Consider the following 17,943-nt stretch of genomic DNA (forward strand, 5'->3'; position numbering starts at 1 on the left):
TATATTATCTAGACAGGTGTGTTGGCTGGACAAGCACTGTCCTCTCTAAGGATCCCTTTGGTTTACTCACATAACCATTTGCTGATCACACCAATATATATATCGCTATCTGGTTCCTTACAGGATTCCCTTACTCTGGCAAAGAGAGGTCAAATGACATGGCATGGTTTTTCTCTCTTTCTGCCTTGATGACACAAAGAGACCGGATGGGTGGTCAGCGGCACAGAAATTGTGAATTGAACAATTTTATTTTCAACTCATTTCTATCACTGGAGGTTGCAACTAGGAAAAAATGCACCTATTTCCATAATGGCACATTACCTAGCAGTTCACTGTATGGCATTTATAATACTATTTTGAAGAGAAAGTTTATTGAGAAAATTTCAGGATTTCAAATGGGAGAAAATGCGGAATGCATATTTCTCATCTTTGAAATAAAAAAAATGGAGGTGTATAAAAATGGAAGTGCAAAGAAAAATTTGAATAAGCTTCAATTCCTAGGGTGTCTACTGCATGCTCTTTTGTCAGAAAAAATACTGTGTATTTTATATCAATGTAGACGAAAGTACAGCAAGACAGAGAAGAAAAGGCATAATGCTACAGTGTGTACGGTAAGAAGTCAAGGAAAAAAATGTAACATAGAAACTATTAGAAAACAACACAGAAAAATACATTACTTTCTGAGGATTCATTTCAGAGAAGTTGGAGCCCAAGTTAAAGCTTGGCATCTAAAGGGAAAATCTGAAAGCATCAAATCAAGTAGAGGCCCTGATCCAGAGAAGTTCCTTATTAAGTTATATAAAGCACGGAAAGATAAGTTTCTCCCCAAATTAACTGAACTTAGATGTTATTTCTTGGACTTCATACCCTTAGCAGATACTCACGAGGAAGCTGATAATGTTGTTTTAAAGGCTAAGAAAGATGAAAGTGTTTTTTCATCACATATGGACATACCAGTGTTAAATGCAGAGCTTAGATGCGCAGCAATAATGACAGCTACATTAGAATCTGTGTTCCCTAAAATACTTTGCATAGCCTCAGTGGAAATTAGTCACAGAAGACGGCTGTTAAATAATTTCCATGTGTTATTGATCACGAGACATTCAGACTTAGTAAACTTCAGCATGCTATTTTCATTGAAAGAAGAAAAGGCTTATGGTCGTCTTAAATGGAAATCCAGGAAGGAAATATTAATAGAAGATGTGAAAAATAAATGGACTCAAGTTGTACACTATAACCTCCTACAACCCTCTCAGCTTTCCAGACAAACATGGAATAGTTACTCAGTATTACCAATCATGTTTGCATTATCCAGGAAACAATTTGTACAAGAAGTGAGAATGAATAAAACAAAACCATGTTTAAATGCAAACAGGTCAATTTATGAAACAATGTTATCTTTGAATGAAATCCTATTAGCAATTCAGGTTCCTTCTAATCCACTGCAAAAGAGAACATTCCAGTTTCTAAAATTATTTATTTCAATTTGCAAGTTCGGGGAATTTGTCTTTCAGGTCAAAAGGAGATTTGGCTACAAATTCATTTTAAGCTGGCCAAATGCCACAGGAAGTGCAGGGTAGCCAACATTACATCCAATTTAATAAAATTGTGCAATGCTTGCTTACACAATTAAGCAAGTAGTCCTGTGAGCAAGAAAGCTACAGAAACATTGGTTCCAATGGATCTGATCTTGGGGCTGGAGTCAGTGGAGCGTAAAAGGTGTTACGTGCATACACAGGGATGAGTCACGGTCTCTTCTCTGCTTGACTCCAGTTTTCATGAAACATAAAATCTCCTATCTTTGAAATTATTTCTCCACCAGTTTAAAAGTTACAGGGGGAAGAGAAGGGGAAAAGACTGGTATCCTAGGAGCCTACACTAGTACAATTACATACCAATTGATTTGTTACAGCAAAAATTCTCTTATACTTGAGGATCATGTTTTTCTTCCTTTCCTTCCTCATAGTAAAGGGCTCTTTTTAATGTGTTAGTGAATCCTTCTGATCATTTGCAGAACAAAATGCCAACCACTAACAGGAAACCTCTTTATAGACCTAAGAGGCTGCTTATATGTTGTTCAGTCTCTCTCTCCTGTATTTTTTCAAATACCTGTTCAAGGAAAATGAAGATTTTTCTGTCTTTGGATTTATATTGTTAAATATTATGTGGAATAACCAACGGGCAATCCATTTGGTAGCACTAACCACTCTAACGGTACTTTCAATATTATGCCACCCCTTCACAATTTACTGCACCAAAAAAATTATTTTTCTCCTGGCCCTGCATTTTGAAAGAACAATAGAGAGGCTCTGACAGTATGATTTAGTTATTTCAAAATGGAAAGCAGGGAAGAAGTGGGGGAGAGAACTTACCACAACAGACATTCCAGCTGCACCACTGCTTTCTGTTTTAAGTGTTGTGACTGTAGGAACTACCAACTGACCAGAAGCCATGCGGAAAGGTAAAGCAGTGATCATGGCTAAAAAGCTAAAACTTCCTGTTATGTGTTCAGCAAATTCTGTATCACGAGATATGTACCTAGAAGAGGCTGCCCAGGGAGGGAGAGCTTTTGTTGAAGGTGGTTATGGATGGAACATGGGACAACTACCTCTTCTACATTAAAAGACAAGCCCATGCCCCTCAATTATGTTCCATTGGTATTTGGCATCCTTTCAGCTTTAAACGATACCAAGCTATTTAAGATAAAAACTGACAGAACTGTGGATTATTTTGGGTAGGAGTTTTCACTTGTACTATGACCATATTCAAACCCGGGAATATTACTGAATGTGTATCTGTGCGAGTCGGGGAGTGGAGGGGAACTAGAGCTAAACTGGTTATGATTCTTTGGCAATGTTATTTACATTACCAGGATGCAAATCTTCATTGTATCTCTCTCTTAGATGTAATGTCTTCTGTTGACATCTATGCATGTAAATGAAGAGATGGAACATTACTGTATTTCTGATTATACTGCATAACCAGAAGAATCTAGACATAAATTGTTGTGGGTTTTTTTATTAAGATAAGTGAAAAAGGTTCTTCTTTAAAGAAGTACTGCAGTATTTTCTGCACTTTTGGCGAAAACAAGCAAACAAAAACATGTGTTCGTCTAAAGATGTTAAAAAAAAATAATCATTATTGTATGTAATATTACTTGCTTGTGCTTATTCAAAGTCCGTTCTTCTTGTGTTTTTAGTACTTTTAACCTGTTCAACATAACCTATATTCTAATGTCTAAGAGCAATGTCTTGACAGCAAAGTACCAAACAGAAATGAAGTACTGAAGTACTTACAGGCAGGTTGCAGCTCAGTTGCATACTTGGAAGCGATACTCCAAAAAGCCTTTCACCAGCAATTTTTCCTACAGCTAGCTAAGGGTGCATAAACAGAACCTGAAATAACATCAAGATAGCACTGTTTTCATCCCCCAAATGAACACTAAATACAATTTCTAACACTTAAATTCAGCTCTGGGTCAGTTTGTACCACATCTGAACGTTCTCAGTGAACATGACAGGAGACTGGTTTCAAGTTAAGCTCTCAGTAATAGTGTTTGCACTACTACTTTTGTACAGGCAAACAGTGGGCTGTAAAAATGTAGCTGACCATCTACTGGCATTTTTAACAGGGCTCCGTAATTCGAATCTATGTTGTATGTTCTATTCTTTTTTTCTCCATCACAACATTCACTGCTGTTTCAAACTATTCAGTCATTTTCACCGGTTCTGGAGTTCCTGTTTTCAGGGGATTAGTGTTTGCTCTCACTGTTGCCACACTGTCTCCTCAACTAAAATGAGCTTAATTTTAAAAAAGCTGTTTCTAACTCACAGAGTTGTGAAAAATTATCTCGAGGTGACATGACTGCCACTGATTCAGCAATAAGAATCACTCCGAAACAGCTATTTTAAGAAGTCAGTGCTACCTGCTAATCTCAGTGAGGATCTAGCTGTGAAATGTTAATTATGGCAATTTATATACTTTTTAAAGTGTTTAAACAATTTAGAAGCATAAATCCCATTGATTTAGGAATAAAATTTTTGTTCCTAAATTATCAAAGCTATTTTCCAAATAGCTATTTCTCTGTTAATAATTCTAAACACACATGTCCAGGTAATATCATTTCCAAATAATCCAAATTTTTTTTTTTCACTTTTCCTTTGAAAAGCTTCCATTTTTTCCCACTAATTGTTTGTTACCTGTTTAGAAGAATACCCCACATTTTATGAACTGCTGGTAGGTGTACAGTAATCAGTGCAAGGGTCCTACAATGTTTGGACTTGTATTTATTTCATCTGAAACTGTGGTACAGGACCCAGGCACACCACCACCAGAAATGAGCTGTTTACCTTGCTGCACACCTTTGAGCCTGTAGATCAGGAGACATGTTCCTAGGCAGAACACCCTTGAGGCTAACCTGGAGCCTCTTGCAAAACAGCAGCCTCTTCTGGAGTCTGTATCTGGCTGAGAAATGGGCTTAAGAACAGTTTTTAACTGAAACTGCTTTCTGAATGTACACTTGTGACAATTTGCCTCCACTTTTACTGATTTATTCTTGCTTTCTTACAATGGCAAATTATAGAAAAATCCTATAGAGTGGATTTTTGAATTAGTAACTGAATTCTAATTCATTATTAATTGAATTACTAATTTGAAAATAAAAATTCCTGTAATAGTTTTACGTTTTGTAAATGCTATTTTGGTTGTGCAAATAAGAGATTAGACATCATACATTTGCCTATTACTTTTTATACTTCTGATACCTACAGTTCACTCAACTAAAAGATGCATTAAAAAGAAACATGTAATGAAACATTGCTCATATTCAAAACATGGGGATAAAGAATGCCTTTTACCTTGTGTCAGCAAAATCACCACTCTTCTCTGCAGGTCTTGTGACTTAGATTTTCTTTTTTTCCTTCAGCAAAACAAAATCCTTAGGATTTATATTGCAGGAAACATTACCATCACCACAGTAACTAACTGTACAGATAATTATCATTAGAGAAGTCTTGTGTTTTCATGCACTCTGTGAGAAGCATTGCTATTCACTTTGCTTCAGTTGCTGAACAGTCCTTTGACTAAATTTGTCCACTTTATCACTTTTGAATGACAGAGGTACAAGTTACTGCACTGCAAAGTTTTCTGTCAGCAAAGAACACACACTGCCTTTTCGTGCAATGCACTAGACAGGTGGTACATGCTGCCTTAAACAAATATACTTGGGGTTAACTCAGGAGTTGTTATAGTTTTAGAGTAAATGATAATGTGGAAGCAAACCAAATCTGGATACCAAAACGCTTTAATCACACATGTTGCAGTGTAATGAATTACACGGCAGAGAGACGATGCAGTCCAGGAGAGACAGCACAGCAATTCCAGCCAGACAGGGTATGTGTCTGGGATCCCCTGGCCTATTCCCCATTCCCCGGTGTTGGAGATGATCCAGGAGTCTGCTGCAAGCTCTTGGGATTCCATTACCAGAGGCTTTTTTGCACTGTGCTTACCTTCAAGATGTGTAAGCACCCTTAGCTACAGGACTGGGCAGAGAATACCTCGCTGATGATTAGCTCCTTCAAACTGCATTCTCAGTTTCTGTTTTGCTGTGCCATTGCTGAAGCACACAATCTGCTTCTTCGGACACTTCTAGACACGTTTGCACTGCTGTTCCAGACACGTGGTTGATTGTAATTCATTTACTTCTACTACAGCAAGAAGATGGGTAAAGTTCACAGGCTTATGCTAACAGCCGTGCTGCTAACTAGGCCTAATTCATACTGTTACAGGAGACCTGTCTTTATTACAGAAATGAAACACACATTTTCTTTGCCTACTGTTAAATATGTAACATTACAAAATCAGAAAGGACCAAACATGACATTCCAGTTATGCTGAAGACATGTAACCCCCTGCCCACCCTAATGCTTCTCTTAAAATTCAAGAACACTGAATTCCCAGCTACTTTCTCTTCCAAATGCAGTAGCTAATCTCCTATCCCTAGAATGCCAGTGGGAGTTTAACATCCCATCCACTTTCTTTGAATTAATAATAATAATAATAATTAGAAAAGATCACCAAATCACCAACAGAGCCATGGGAACGTACTGTCAGTGCTCAGCACCCAGTGAGACCAATAGTTCAACTCAGAACAGACATGCCTCTTCCTTAGCCTGTTAGGCTACTGTCAGTGAAAAGTTTCATCTAGACATTGACAAGAACATGGCATAGTCTTGGGTGTTACATTTAAAGCAAAATATAGTTATAGGACATCTAGTACGATATAGTACAACATACAGCAAACTATTTTCTTTTTTACTACACTGGACAGGCCAGTTACTTGATAGGGCAATTGGAAATGTGCTGAAATGTTGCAAAATAAATCCTATTTTCTTGTCACTCTATTACTAAATGAAAGAAAAACGAAGGAAGGAATTTAAAAGTGAGCAATCACATTATGAGCTACACTTGAAATTATTCTAAATGTACTTATCTGAACATCATAATACAGCATTCCAGCTGCAGCACTCCAAATAGGTGACAGATGTAAAAGCTTCAGCTCACAAAAGCATGGGAAAACATGCAGAAACACAAGTCTTACAAGTCTATACAAAAAGAACTTAACCAGATCATGTGTCGCCCATAAATTCAAATTAAAAAGCAAAAAAAATTTTAAAGGAACTTAAAGATACCAGATGAAGTCTTCATATTTTGCGCTTTGGACTTAGAAGTTTGTAATAGCAAGCATCATGCTATAAGAGAATCCAAAAGGAAGGGTAACTAGTGCATTTTGACTGAGAAAACTGATACACACCAAGACTAAAATTGCTGGTACGTACAAACTATCAGATAATATTCTAAACCAAATATTTAAGACAACTCAAATTGAGTTCAAGATGGTGAAATGAGTTGAGCTTTTAACTTGACAGCATCTCTCACTAAATCAGAGCTTTTCCTCTAAGAATGGCAGGCCAGATGCTTCTACATAATTTCATTTTTATTTAATGAGCATTTTTTATTTCTTTCTAAAGATATTCTTTCATTTTACCTAGTAAACCCATTCAGTGTTGTAACTAGGACTCAAATCTGGGCAGGTTGTGCATTTCTCAAAGTAAAATCCAGGAAATGGTGGATTTTATGCATCAGTATTTCAGTACGCATCAGTAGTTTTTCCAGACTGTTTTGGATACATAAATAGAACACATCAAAGTACTGTTTATTTCTACATGTTGATTACTTGGACTCCAACTGCAATTTGTGCAAACCATTCTCTTTTTAGAAAAAAGGAGTCTTTCTTCAATTGCAGAATTCCATTAAATACCATTTGCCTGCAGTTTTGATGCGTACATGGGATTACACACAATGCAAAGCTTTCCCACAGCTATTATAAGAAACTCTATTCGACCTACAGGATTGGATAATACAAGAATGATGTTTATGCTTTGGAAAGTGCTTTGACTGCAGATGCCCACTCTGCCAGACTTTTCTGTTTTCTGTAATGAAAGAAACAGGTCACTGATGCATTAAAAACATATTTACACTTGGTTTGGTTTTGTTGAACCAAGATGAATAAGAGTCATTACGGTAGTATAACCGTGCAGCAGGTCATCCTTTACGTCATTACATTCTCTTAATACGAAATTCCCAGTAACTATTCGATCACATCCTATTTCACCATGTCCAAAAAAGCCAAAGAGGGGAACATTTGGAAAAAACTTCCTAAATGCATCTGCTTCCATATTCCTTTTGGTTTTATAATGCCGATATCCTCTGCCAACACATGCAAACATGAAGCCAACAGTGTTACGCTCGGGGATGTTTGCTGCTTTGAGACGCTGCATGGCGGCTTCTGCTGTCCTCTCATCAGCTACATCCTGGTCTAACAAAACTGTCGCACTCTGGATCTGGGGACCACTGAAAGCCAGTCCAACCACACCACAGGCATCGCTGGGCTGGGCGTTACTACTGAAAGGAAATAGGCCTTAGTTAGAGAACATTTCAGGAAGTCAACTTCACACCTGAATAATCTGCTGCCACAGAAGTAAGACGCAAAACAGACCAACATCCTGGTGATTTTGGAAGCTGCCTTAGTTACAAAACAAAACAAACAAACAAAAACAGAAAAAAAAACTTCCAACATTTTTATCCTCTTTTAACAGCAACCTTTCACAAGGAAAACCTTTCACTTCAATACCTGGAATTAATCATAAGCTTGCTTCTCAAATACATTTAGCACTCTGTGTATGTCACAACTCTCTAAGTCCAACTGAGCTATAAGTTCAACTTGAGCAAAGACCTGGTGCTTCAGGTCTCCCTGGCTAGCCAAAATGCACCGGTTTTAATGGTTACCTATTGCTTATGAGCAATAATTTAACATGGTCAGCTCTCTTATCTGGAATAACGGTGCAGCTGGTATAACTCAGACGCAAGAAACATGTCTGTAACACTACAGAGTCCAGACCTACACTGGCAGAAGCCCACAGAAGTGTCTGCACCACACTCCCCAGCACAGGCTGCTCCAGGGAGGATGCACTGGCACCAGCAAGTCAGAAGGCACAAGGAGCTCTCCCTATACAGCTGAGCAGCTGTAGTGAAGGAGCCCACATCTGCCCTGCAGGGATTGTGGTAGAGGGACAGGGTTTAACTTGGATCATATCAAGCCGGTTCCTGTGAGTGCCACGTCCTTGCAATGCTGCAGCACATTAAGTGTGCTCCTGGGAACAGTCCTGGCTGCACGTTCAGCTACTGCTCTGTGATGTGAAGTGAGATGAGGCTGACAGAGAACCAGAACAGTCATGTAAGTGGTCTCTGTCACAATGAGTGACAATTTATCTGCAAGCCAGAGAGTAAGCACAGACTGCAATAAACTCATACAGTGTTTCTGAAGCTGGAACTGTTCACAGTTCTTTCCTAGCTGGCTTTCCAGAACCCTAATTGTAACAGTCAAACAAAGCTTCCAGCTCTTCTTGCTGACTCATGGTGTAGCAGTTGGCCTTCGTTCTCTTAAAAAAAAATAATTTACTGTTCTACTACCACTAGGACATTTCCAGTAGGACACAGCTAACATGCTACAACTTCTGCGGAGTTTTTCCTATTTTAAATCTAATTCACAATTTACCTTGAGAAAGATACCTACTTCTCAGATGTCAGCGATGTAAAGCTCTCCACCTGTCCCCCAGCTAGGATGATACTTTTTTCATTCAAAGGATTGACTATTTGATGAAGAAATCGAGTAGCTCCAGACTTCCAGGAGTTGTAGCCAAACAGAAGAACCACACGGAGATCTGGATTATTCTTCAGACCTGCAAATAAAAACACAAGCATAATTCCCCTTATTTTTGACTTCCCCTGAAGCTCAGGTATCCCATATACACTCTTCACTCTCTCCTTAAATAACACCTAATGCTTTTACTAACAGCTTTCCGTTGCTGCAACTGAAAAACAAGACACAGGTTGGTCACGTATTCAGGAGCTGGGCTGCATTCTCTACCTATGTAAGAATTTCTGAAAAAACTTGCCGATGAAAAGAAGATTGTATCTGCTCCTCCAGCTTTTTTCACAGAGCATTTGTTTTACCACAGCACAGTTTCTGTGTTTTACTTGACATCTTTAATTGTCCTTTTACAGATAGGAATTGAGCATACAAGTTATTCAAGAAGAACCACAGTGCAGTAAGTAACTTTACTTGAAAAAATTAATAAATTGCATACATCAGCCAGTTGTTTAACCCAAGACAGAAAATCCCAAGTCTGCAGAACAAAAACACTCACGAAACCCTGTTCGTAAATGATCTGTTGTGTCCTGCTAAGAACACAACATAAAGAATGTAAACTGTATTTATTGTAATCTATTGTCTTTTCTTCTGCCTCTCCTTGCTACAATAAATGACTTAGGATCTAAAAGGAAAGTTATCTTGGAGAAGAAAAGCAGCAGCTCCTCCCCACCCACTTCTAAACTGTGGTGGTAAGAATGATTCCCAATGACATAAACTCACTTATCGTTACTTTTAACCAGTTAGAGAGTTGCTCGAAACAAAACAGATCCCTCTTAGCAGCCCTAAAGAAATCTGACAGCAGTACTCAGGATAATTTACCCTCAGTACTCCAGACAAAAAAGGGAACATAGATTGATTGACCAGCAGCAGCCCTACAGAGCCCCAGAGTGCTCTGTGAACACAATTAGCACAGAAGCTGTTGGTTCTATGTGTAATTCCACGCTGGAGCCCAGAAGAACCAGACAACACTTCACAAAAGCCCAGATCGAAGGGTGAACAGGGACTTACCTGCTTCAGCAAATTTACTTTCATCAAAGACCCTGTTCTTCAAGTCTTTAGGAAAATGGAAGGTTTGGATTTTTACACCATCAATTTTGGGAAACAGCAGAGCAAACCCAGCTTCACCATCTTCAATTTCTTGAGGTTGATTGCTGCTTGAACCCATAGGGGTAACTACGACGACACAAAAAGACACCTCACATTCAGTGATTCTAATGTTTTTGTCTACACAGTGATATAGATTAAAAGAGGCAGAGCAGCATACATGACATAAAACATGACAGCTCGTTTCCATACACATGTAAAGATAGCTGGTGTTAATTTTGTTGTTGTTTTGGAAAGACGAAACATGTTAGGAGTCCCCTTTGCTACAGATGATGCTGAAGTCACTTTGCAGGAGGAGACAATTTGGAAAATTTCCCCCAAATTCAAATCAAATGGAAAACAAGCACCGTGCAATACAACAGTCTCCCAGCCTTCCAGCCAACTTCTGTGGCTACACAAGGATACTCTGATTTTTAAGAACTACCTACGAAACAGGGCACAGTGTTGTACAAGCGTGTGATGACAGTATAAAGCAAACTGACACAAATATCAGCACCCTATTATTGGATTATGCTGCTGACAAGAATCAATCACCACAGTCAAGGTAGAGCAATACTACAACACCGTGGACCAACTCCGGGACTAGGGGAGGATAAATGGAACAGATGGCACTGCTCCAGAGATCTGGTTCAAGTGACTGAGAACCTGGATTTGAGCTATGCAATTGGTGTCCTCACTTGGAAATACTAAAAAGATTTTGCCATTTAATCTCAGGGGAACTAAGCTTCAACGTGAGGAAAAAATAAAATGAAGAAGTGCATCAAGTTAACTAATTCCATCAGGACAAGGACAAGCTGATGCACTGGTGTACTGTCTGTATCCGCACTGCAAAGATAAGCCACCTGGTCTTATCTTCTTCCTTTCAGGAAGAAACTATGTGATTTGTCTAAGTAATTACAGGCTGAGATTGTTATACTTTATAAATACAGCAAGAGAAAACATGAAGAAAAGAATTAAGGAAGCAAAAGGATCCTGCTGACAAAAGAAGAGAACAATAATCTACTTACTCTAACTGGAAGTATTCAAACAGTCTTTAGTAGGAACAGAATCACAAGTACTTATGGCTAGAGATGACCTCAAAAAGTTGCCCAAGCAACTCCTTACTCCTTCACATTAGAGGCCTGTGCTGCCCTTCCCAACACATGTTAAGCAAGACTGTTCAAGACTGGTGACAGAGAAGGAAAGCAAACATACTAAGCAGACTCCTGCTACACTTTTTGATATATGAGAGCTTTCTACCAACATACAGGGCATAATCTATCCTCTATGCTCACAGGGACGAGCAGAAGAATACACCCTAGTACACCATAGAAAGAGAATTTAAGGTGAGAAATGAGAAAAAAAATGCTAACAATAAAAACCCAAAGCATTAAAGAAGACTCCTACCTACAATCCCTGGGGTGACCAGTCCAAGAACTTGACATCGTTTTGGCAACAATTTTTCAAGTGCAATTGCTGTTTCTTTACTGTTTCTTTTTCTAGCTGTTAAAATAGAAAAAAAAAAGTAAGCACAGAGAAGTAGAAGGGCGCTGTTCTGAACAGGACTAGAACAAGCATTGCAATAACCCCACCCTATTTTATCAACACTACAAACACAAAAAAAACTGTACTATGTGTAAGCGTCCAGCACTAACAGCACATGGAATGGGAATCAATCTTGTCAGCGGGGTGAGAAAATAAATTGCTGTACTTTCCTCCGTGTAATGCACATCTGTGTAAAATAACAAACAACCGAGGGCTGTGTTTCGCACCGCAAATGGGGTAAGTGGTCATATTTTTTCAAAAGATTACTCTGCTTTGAAATTCAGAGTATGAGAATCCCTTGGTAGGTGACGTTTCCTTTCCGCGTTGCACCTGGCTGCCAGCTCCCTCGCAGCACGAGTGGCGCCGTTACCTTTCTTCTGCTCGTGGCATTCCTCGTGGCCGCTGAACGTCTCCGCATCCGCTATGTAGAGCACGGTCTGGGGCAGCACGTGCACCTTCTGCAGGAGGAGGGAAGGGGCAGGCTGCGCTGCGTCCCGGCTCCCCGCCCCGCCCCGCTCCCTGAGCCACCGGCCGGGCTCGGGAGAGGTCGGGGCGGGGGGGTGCTGGCAGGCAGCGGGTGCTGGCAGGGGCTGTCCCCGCCTTCCCCGGAGCCCTGACGGGACGGGGCGGCAGCCGCGCGGCCTGACTGCGGCTGGGGGGCTGCCTGAGCGCCGGGGCCGGCGGCTGGGGCGCTGACAGACAGACAGACGGACGGACAGACGGACGGACGGGCCGTTAAGGCACCGCCTCCCCCTCAGCAGCGGCCCCTCCCCTCCCCTCCCCTCCGCTCCCGCCCCCGCCGCGCGCGCACCCACCTCGAGCTCCCGGGCGAGCGCGCGCACCAGCGCGTGGCTGTCGGCGGGCCCCGGCTCCAGCGCCGACACCCAGGCCAGGCGCTGCCGCGTGCGCAGGGTCCGGCGGGCGCACTCCCTCCAGAGGCGGCACACGCTGCAAGGCACAGGCACAGCCACAGGCACACACCGCGCCTACGCGGGGCGGCCGCCGCTGCCACGGCCCCTCCCCAGCCCCCTCAGAAACGGCGCCCCCCGCCCCGCCCCTCCCCGCCGCCCCCGCTCCTCACCATGCGGCGCGCAGCAGCGCCTTGGTGGGCAGGAAGCCGAGGACGCGCTCCACCACCTCGGCCAGGTTGCTGAGCACGAAGGCGGCCCGGCCGCTCGCCTCCATGGCAGCGGCGGCGGCGGCGCCGGGACGCTGCGTCACGCGCGCGGCGACGGGACGGGCCGTGCGCGCGCGCTTCCGTTTCCGGCGGCGCGAGGCGCGGCCCCGCCCCCCCCGGGTTCCCCTCGGCGCTGAGGCGGCTGCGGGGAGCGGCTCCGGCCCCGCTGAGGCGGCCGCGGTCGTTCCCGCACCTTATTGCGAGCTCTGTATAAAAAACTCCACCCACGGAGCGCCGGCGCGCTGGTTCCAATGGCTTTATAAGTTCATTAGGTTACAAACGATTGCAACAACCCGTTAATGGAGGGGAGCACTGCGGGGAACTCCAGGCTCCGCAGTGAGGAACGGCCCCGCAGGGGTCTCCGTGTCACGGCCTTGCTCTCCTCATGAAAAAAAAACTCTAAACGAAGAGCATCTTTTCCAAGAAACAGTTCATATTCTCATACGGCCATGAAAAATGTTTAATGACTTAACATACATGTGCTTTTCCTATATCATTAATTTGGAAATACTACAAACGCTGTCATTTCAGACCAGAAAAACTACTGTGATTTGCAAGATCTGACATTGCCTAGAACAGTATTAAACAACGTATCCAATGTCCTGGCTTTAAATGAAACAATACAACGCAAGTCTGCAGTCTGCATTCTGCCAAAGTTAAGAAATACACAAAAAAGAAGTGTGTGAACAACTCCTATTGAATGATCTTTAGTAACTTGATAGCCTGCCGTAGGGAGCTTACACTTTCAAATAAAATTAAAAAAAGGGGGAGAAAGAAGGGAGTGGCCCAAATATGCGCAATCCATAAAGAACAAATACAGTAAAGGCCCAAATTGCTCAGTCCGAGATACCTAAGAAGAGCGGAATGGTAAGGCTGTAACTTATACTTTACGTGTCAGTTGACATTATCCACTAACTTATCTAATAGCTAAAGTCTTCAGTACGGCTGTTATAGGGGGCACTCGTAGCTTGAGTCTGTGTGTTGGAAAACATAAAAAAGAGCTTGTTTTGTTGACATTGGTCCAGGTATACAACAGTCCTCAGTATTAACCATCTTCTTTTGGAGGAGTGTACCAGCCTACGGAGAACAGAGACACGTGTTAGGTACTGACACTGGGAGGTTAGGATGATCTTACCAGCCCATTCTGGATTTGTGGGAGACGGAAGCCTCGACTGGCTCCCTTCCTTCCCTCCCAAAGGAGGCCAGCTCCGTGAGACCCAGCACCCTAGGCCTTAGTCGTCTCCAGCCAGACAGAGAGCATGTGGCATATTCCACGGTCAGACACGGCATTTGTGTGGGAAAACTCAGTATTTTCATGGGTCCTCTCTTTGGTGGTGGTGTATTTGTTTTTTGTTTTGTAATAGCAGCTATCTTTAGTTGGACAAGTTGGGCATGAACAGAAGAAGCTGTTGAAGGAGAAACATTGCCATAACAAAAACAGATGGAATACTGATAAAAACAAACAAGCAAAACAAAACATGTCTTCCAGCCATTTAATGTCTAGGCATACAAACATGACTGCACTGGGTTATTTATATACACATCTTATCTTGCACATGGAAGAGTTAGGTGTGCACAAGCATTTGCACAGTTTATCCCACTTTTGCAAGTCTTGCTGCAGGAATGGGCTTAGAAATGTCAGCTGAGTTAACTCTGCCTCCTGCTAGGATTTGGCATGTTTAGCAGTTGAATCATATCACAAGTGTGCATAGCTCTTCCTGGCCACCTTCAGATCTCCAATCTTAATTCTCCCAGCCACTATGGTACCAATTCCTCATAGTGTTTGTATGGTGGGTACCAGGCCTATTTATGTTGTCGCAGAGAACTGGTAGCAGCTAGAAGTTAGCAGATTTACTGCTGCTGCAAAGCTGTCTTTGTTGTGAATGCTTTGTGAACAGCTCCTGTTGCAGCAAGCACTGTAGTCAACCCTAGCACGTGGCTAAAAATTAACAGCCATGCTGGCTTTTGTGGCAAACTAAAAAAGCAAAAGACTCTGTTAATGGCAAGATCAATAAATCACAAAAATGGAAAGCAGTTAAAAATAATCATCTCCTTTTCTACAATACCGGAGGCATTACGTTCATTTTAGAGGTGGGAAAACTAAGGTGCTCACTACACTCATACTGAAACATGCTCTTGTGTTCATGGCAACATGAATTCACAAAGAACACTGTGTTCACCTTGAGTCAAAGATGGTGACTGAGATGGGAACTGGCACTAAATCTCTCATCACAAGACCAGGTACCAACTCTGTTGACTGCTTTTATACAAGGTAAGTCACTTACACCTTTCTAAAGCCTCAGGTCATTTGTTGCCTTCTCATCCTGCCACAGTGAATGCAATTATACCTTGAGTCCTTTAATACTTGTTTTAAGCATCTGAGAGACCAATAACTGGCTTTAAATGGGGGGAGGGGAGCCCCTCTCTCGTGTCAGTTGCAGACAGTGCACTTCCCTTGGACTTTCTGTATTTTTTAAGAGACAGACAGACTTGACAGTTAGTCAAGTTACCTGAACAAGAAAGACAACAACACTTGAAGATTAGTAACAGAAACACCACTTCCAGTCTTTCCAAGCCAACGTTAAGACATTCCAGCACTTCAAGTTTTATCACTGCCAAATATCAAACCCCAGGATACTGTACAGACGAGAACGAAAATACAAGATACACTTACCATTTTTCTCGTGTATTTGTACTAGTGACTTATAGGACTGCTGTGCTCTTGCTAGATTATATTGATTCTGAAAGGAGAAAAAAAAAAACAAACAGCATGAGAGAACCTGCATCTAAAAATGCAAGACCTCAAAGAGTGTAGAAAGAAACTCTATGGTGGACTTCCAAATCAAAACAATGTATGATGTTCCTGGCTTTCAAGTACAAGATTTTCAGAACAAATACCCTTAATTCCTCATTTTGCCTCAATCATGAAGACACGGACTGGCATAGCCCTGCTGCTGGACAGGCCCCTCTATCAGAGGGCTCAGAACCACGTGCTAGCTGCCCCAAGCAGCAGCACTTCAGGCACACCCTTCCTTCCCCCCAGATTCTGCCTTATTCATCTAACCAGTTACCAGGCTAGACAGAACTGTGATCATAAAAAGCTTCTGTGAATTCCTTCTGAATCTTCCTCATTTCTAATTCTGAGTCCTCCTTCTCCCCCATCACGTCTCCCTACTTACACACCCTGCCCATCCAACAGTTTTGTCCTCTTCAAACCTTCATCTTGCCTTAAACTCAGCATTAACAACCAATAAAATACTCACACATGCACCAGATGTTGAGGTAAATGAAAATGCAAGTATAATCATTAATTCTGTCACTAAGCATCTTCTGTGCAAGTCAGTGAAGAAACAGAAGCAGCCTACCAATAATTTGTGTAATTGATGGACATGGTACGTTTACCTTATTGGCTCCAAACTGTACTCTGGCTTTTCCTTTGACTAAAGTGGCATTGATCTGCATGATGACTGATTCTATTGAATAGGCACTGCTCCAGCCCTGGAGGAGAAAGAAAACATTTCTATGTAATACATGCTTCTTGGGCTCATCTCCCAAACCTGTTTTGGAATGTGTGTTTTGTTGTGGTATCTTGTTCTTATTATTTTTTTCTTGTGTGTGCAGTGGTGTTGGTTTTTTTTTGTTTGTTTGTTTTTTAACTGCACTCCAGTAAGCCGCCTTTTAGTTTTTAACTACTCATTTTCTATTACCAACTGTGATTGCCCAGATAGAAATGGCAAGTGATATATAGTATTACTACCAAGAACTTGTAGGAAAAATTAATAGGCTGAATCACACATTTCCAGAGCACAGCAAGACAGAAACAAGAACAGGTATGTTACAGCACTTACACACTGTCAGCAACTTCACAACAGAAATTAGACTTTTTGTTGAAAGCACAGAAGACCACTATCTAACAATGCCACTAAGTGAGCTAAGCTGATTTTACTCTCAAAATTGCAGTTTCTCTCTGGCATTATTTTACCTTCCAGGGTTCACAGAAGCTTCTGCCAGAGCCTGCAACTAGTTACTCTCTCATTTACACTTCAGAGAGAAAACTGATCACTGTGTCTACACAAGAATCTTCTACATTCCTCCCTTCTCCAAAACTGACTTTGTGCAGTAGCAGAGCCTTCTGGAAAAGGAAAGAACACGTCTTGCTTCTCAGAACTCACTCTTTACACTTGCCTCCTCCAAGAAATTCTGAGAGCTCAAAACTGATGTGCTCTCACTTCTGGCTCCTTTCTCCGACCTCCTGTAACCTACTCAAGGTGGAAATGAAGATCTTGCACAAAAGGAGCAAGACTAGTATTGTGGGACTGAAGTTTCTTCCACCATGTTCCCTTTGAAGCACAGATATTTATTTATTTTTACACAAAGGGACTCAAACTCAGGGGAAATGCCTATTTTTATTTCCAAGAATGTTTACTTCATCTGGATAAAAGCTACTACCATCAAGTGCCTTTTTACTGAAAAAAAATGCACCTTTACTCATTGTACTTCAGCAATGAGAGGAAGAGTCTGCATTCACCTGTTTAGTAAGAAGTTCCATGCATAACGCACCTCCACCTAGGACATACCTAGAAATAAATGTGAAAACAAAATTATATTTGACATCAACAGTTAGTAAAATATGCAACAGTTCAAAGTACTTCAAGCTCTTTCAGGCTAGTTAATGTTTTTGTTCACACAAGCTGGAACGCCTTTTGGCCAGTAATATGTTGTAACTAGCTAGCCATATCATACTGCTGTAGAGGAGATTAATTGGCACCGTAAGACAAAAGAAACTGCTTTCCTTTGCTACATACGCTTAGTTGAAATCAGTGATGCAGCTGGTATGTACAAATGCTTACACAACTGTCCCCAGACC

General features: G+C 41.6%; 4 protein-coding genes across 7 annotated transcripts in view; 1 reads left to right on the forward strand and 3 right to left on the reverse strand.

Moving 5' to 3' along the window:
• The window catches only part of NRG4 (neuregulin 4), a 45,821-nt gene extending 42,645 nt beyond the window's left edge, over positions 1-3,176 (forward strand). Inside the window, exon 7 of one of the 2 annotated variants that reach the window (XR_014696702.1) lies at positions 124-3,176. The gene's annotated coding sequence lies outside the window, so the exon portion shown is untranslated. The remainder of the gene's footprint in view (positions 1-123) is intronic. The other variant, XR_014696703.1, reaches the window with a different exon arrangement.
• The window catches only part of TMEM266 (transmembrane protein 266), a 102,498-nt gene extending 97,349 nt beyond the window's left edge, over positions 1-5,149 (reverse strand). Inside the window, exons 1-2 of the mRNA XM_084531802.1 lie at positions 4,857-5,149; positions 3,297-4,476 (exon numbers count right to left, since the gene is read on the reverse strand). The gene's annotated coding sequence lies outside the window, so the exon portion shown is untranslated. The remainder of the gene's footprint in view (positions 1-3,296; positions 4,477-4,856) is intronic.
• Positions 5,150-5,284: 135 nt separating this feature from the next.
• Positions 5,285-13,138, reverse strand: FBXO22 (F-box protein 22). 2 transcript variants are annotated; one of them, XM_084531822.1, is made up of 7 exons: positions 12,981-13,138; positions 12,715-12,847; positions 12,270-12,357; positions 11,762-11,857; positions 10,280-10,444; positions 9,134-9,299; positions 5,285-7,959 (listed from the first exon to the last, which is right to left on the reverse strand). In XM_084531822.1, the coding sequence occupies exons 1-7, from the start codon at positions 13,082-13,084 to the stop codon at positions 7,533-7,535; spliced, it is 1,179 nt and encodes a 392-aa protein (XP_084387948.1). In that variant the 5' UTR covers positions 13,085-13,138; the 3' UTR covers positions 5,285-7,532. The 2 variants fall into 2 exon arrangements, with proteins under 2 accessions (XP_084387948.1, XP_084387947.1); XM_084531821.1 differs by having other exon boundaries at positions 5,285-7,962.
• A 380-nt stretch (positions 13,139-13,518) lies between these two features.
• UBE2Q2 (ubiquitin conjugating enzyme E2 Q2) overlaps positions 13,519-17,943 on the reverse strand; it is a 41,844-nt gene continuing 37,419 nt past the window's right edge. For both annotated transcript variants that reach the window (XM_084531824.1, XM_084531823.1), the window contains 4 exons: positions 17,605-17,653; positions 16,479-16,574; positions 15,751-15,817; positions 13,519-14,153 (listed from right to left, as the gene is read on the reverse strand). In XM_084531824.1, coding sequence (XP_084387950.1) covers positions 14,122-14,153; positions 15,751-15,817; positions 16,479-16,574; positions 17,605-17,653 — 244 coding nt within the window. In that variant the 3' untranslated portion in view covers positions 13,519-14,121. The remainder of the gene's footprint in view (positions 14,154-15,750; positions 15,818-16,478; positions 16,575-17,604; positions 17,654-17,943) is intronic.

Source organism: Aythya ferina (genome assembly GCF_964211825.1).
Source record: "Aythya ferina genome assembly, chromosome: 11".
Taxonomy (NCBI): Eukaryota; Metazoa; Chordata; class Aves; order Anseriformes; family Anatidae; genus Aythya; species Aythya ferina.

Excerpts from the sequence above, each read along its gene's own strand:
- FBXO22 (XM_084531821.1), bottom strand. The coding sequence starts at position 13,084 with ATGGAGGCGAGCGGCCGGGCCGCCTTCGTGCTCAGCAACCTGGCCGAG. Across the intron at positions 12,848-12,980 it reads GCGCTGCTGCGCGCCGCATG|CGTGTGCCGCCTCTGGAGGG; the intron begins GTGAGGAGCGGG and ends TGTGCCTTGCAG. Across the intron at positions 7,963-9,133 it reads ACATCGCTGACATCTGAGAA|TAGTAACGCCCAGCCCAGCG; the intron begins GTAGGTATCTTT and ends ATTTCCTTTCAG.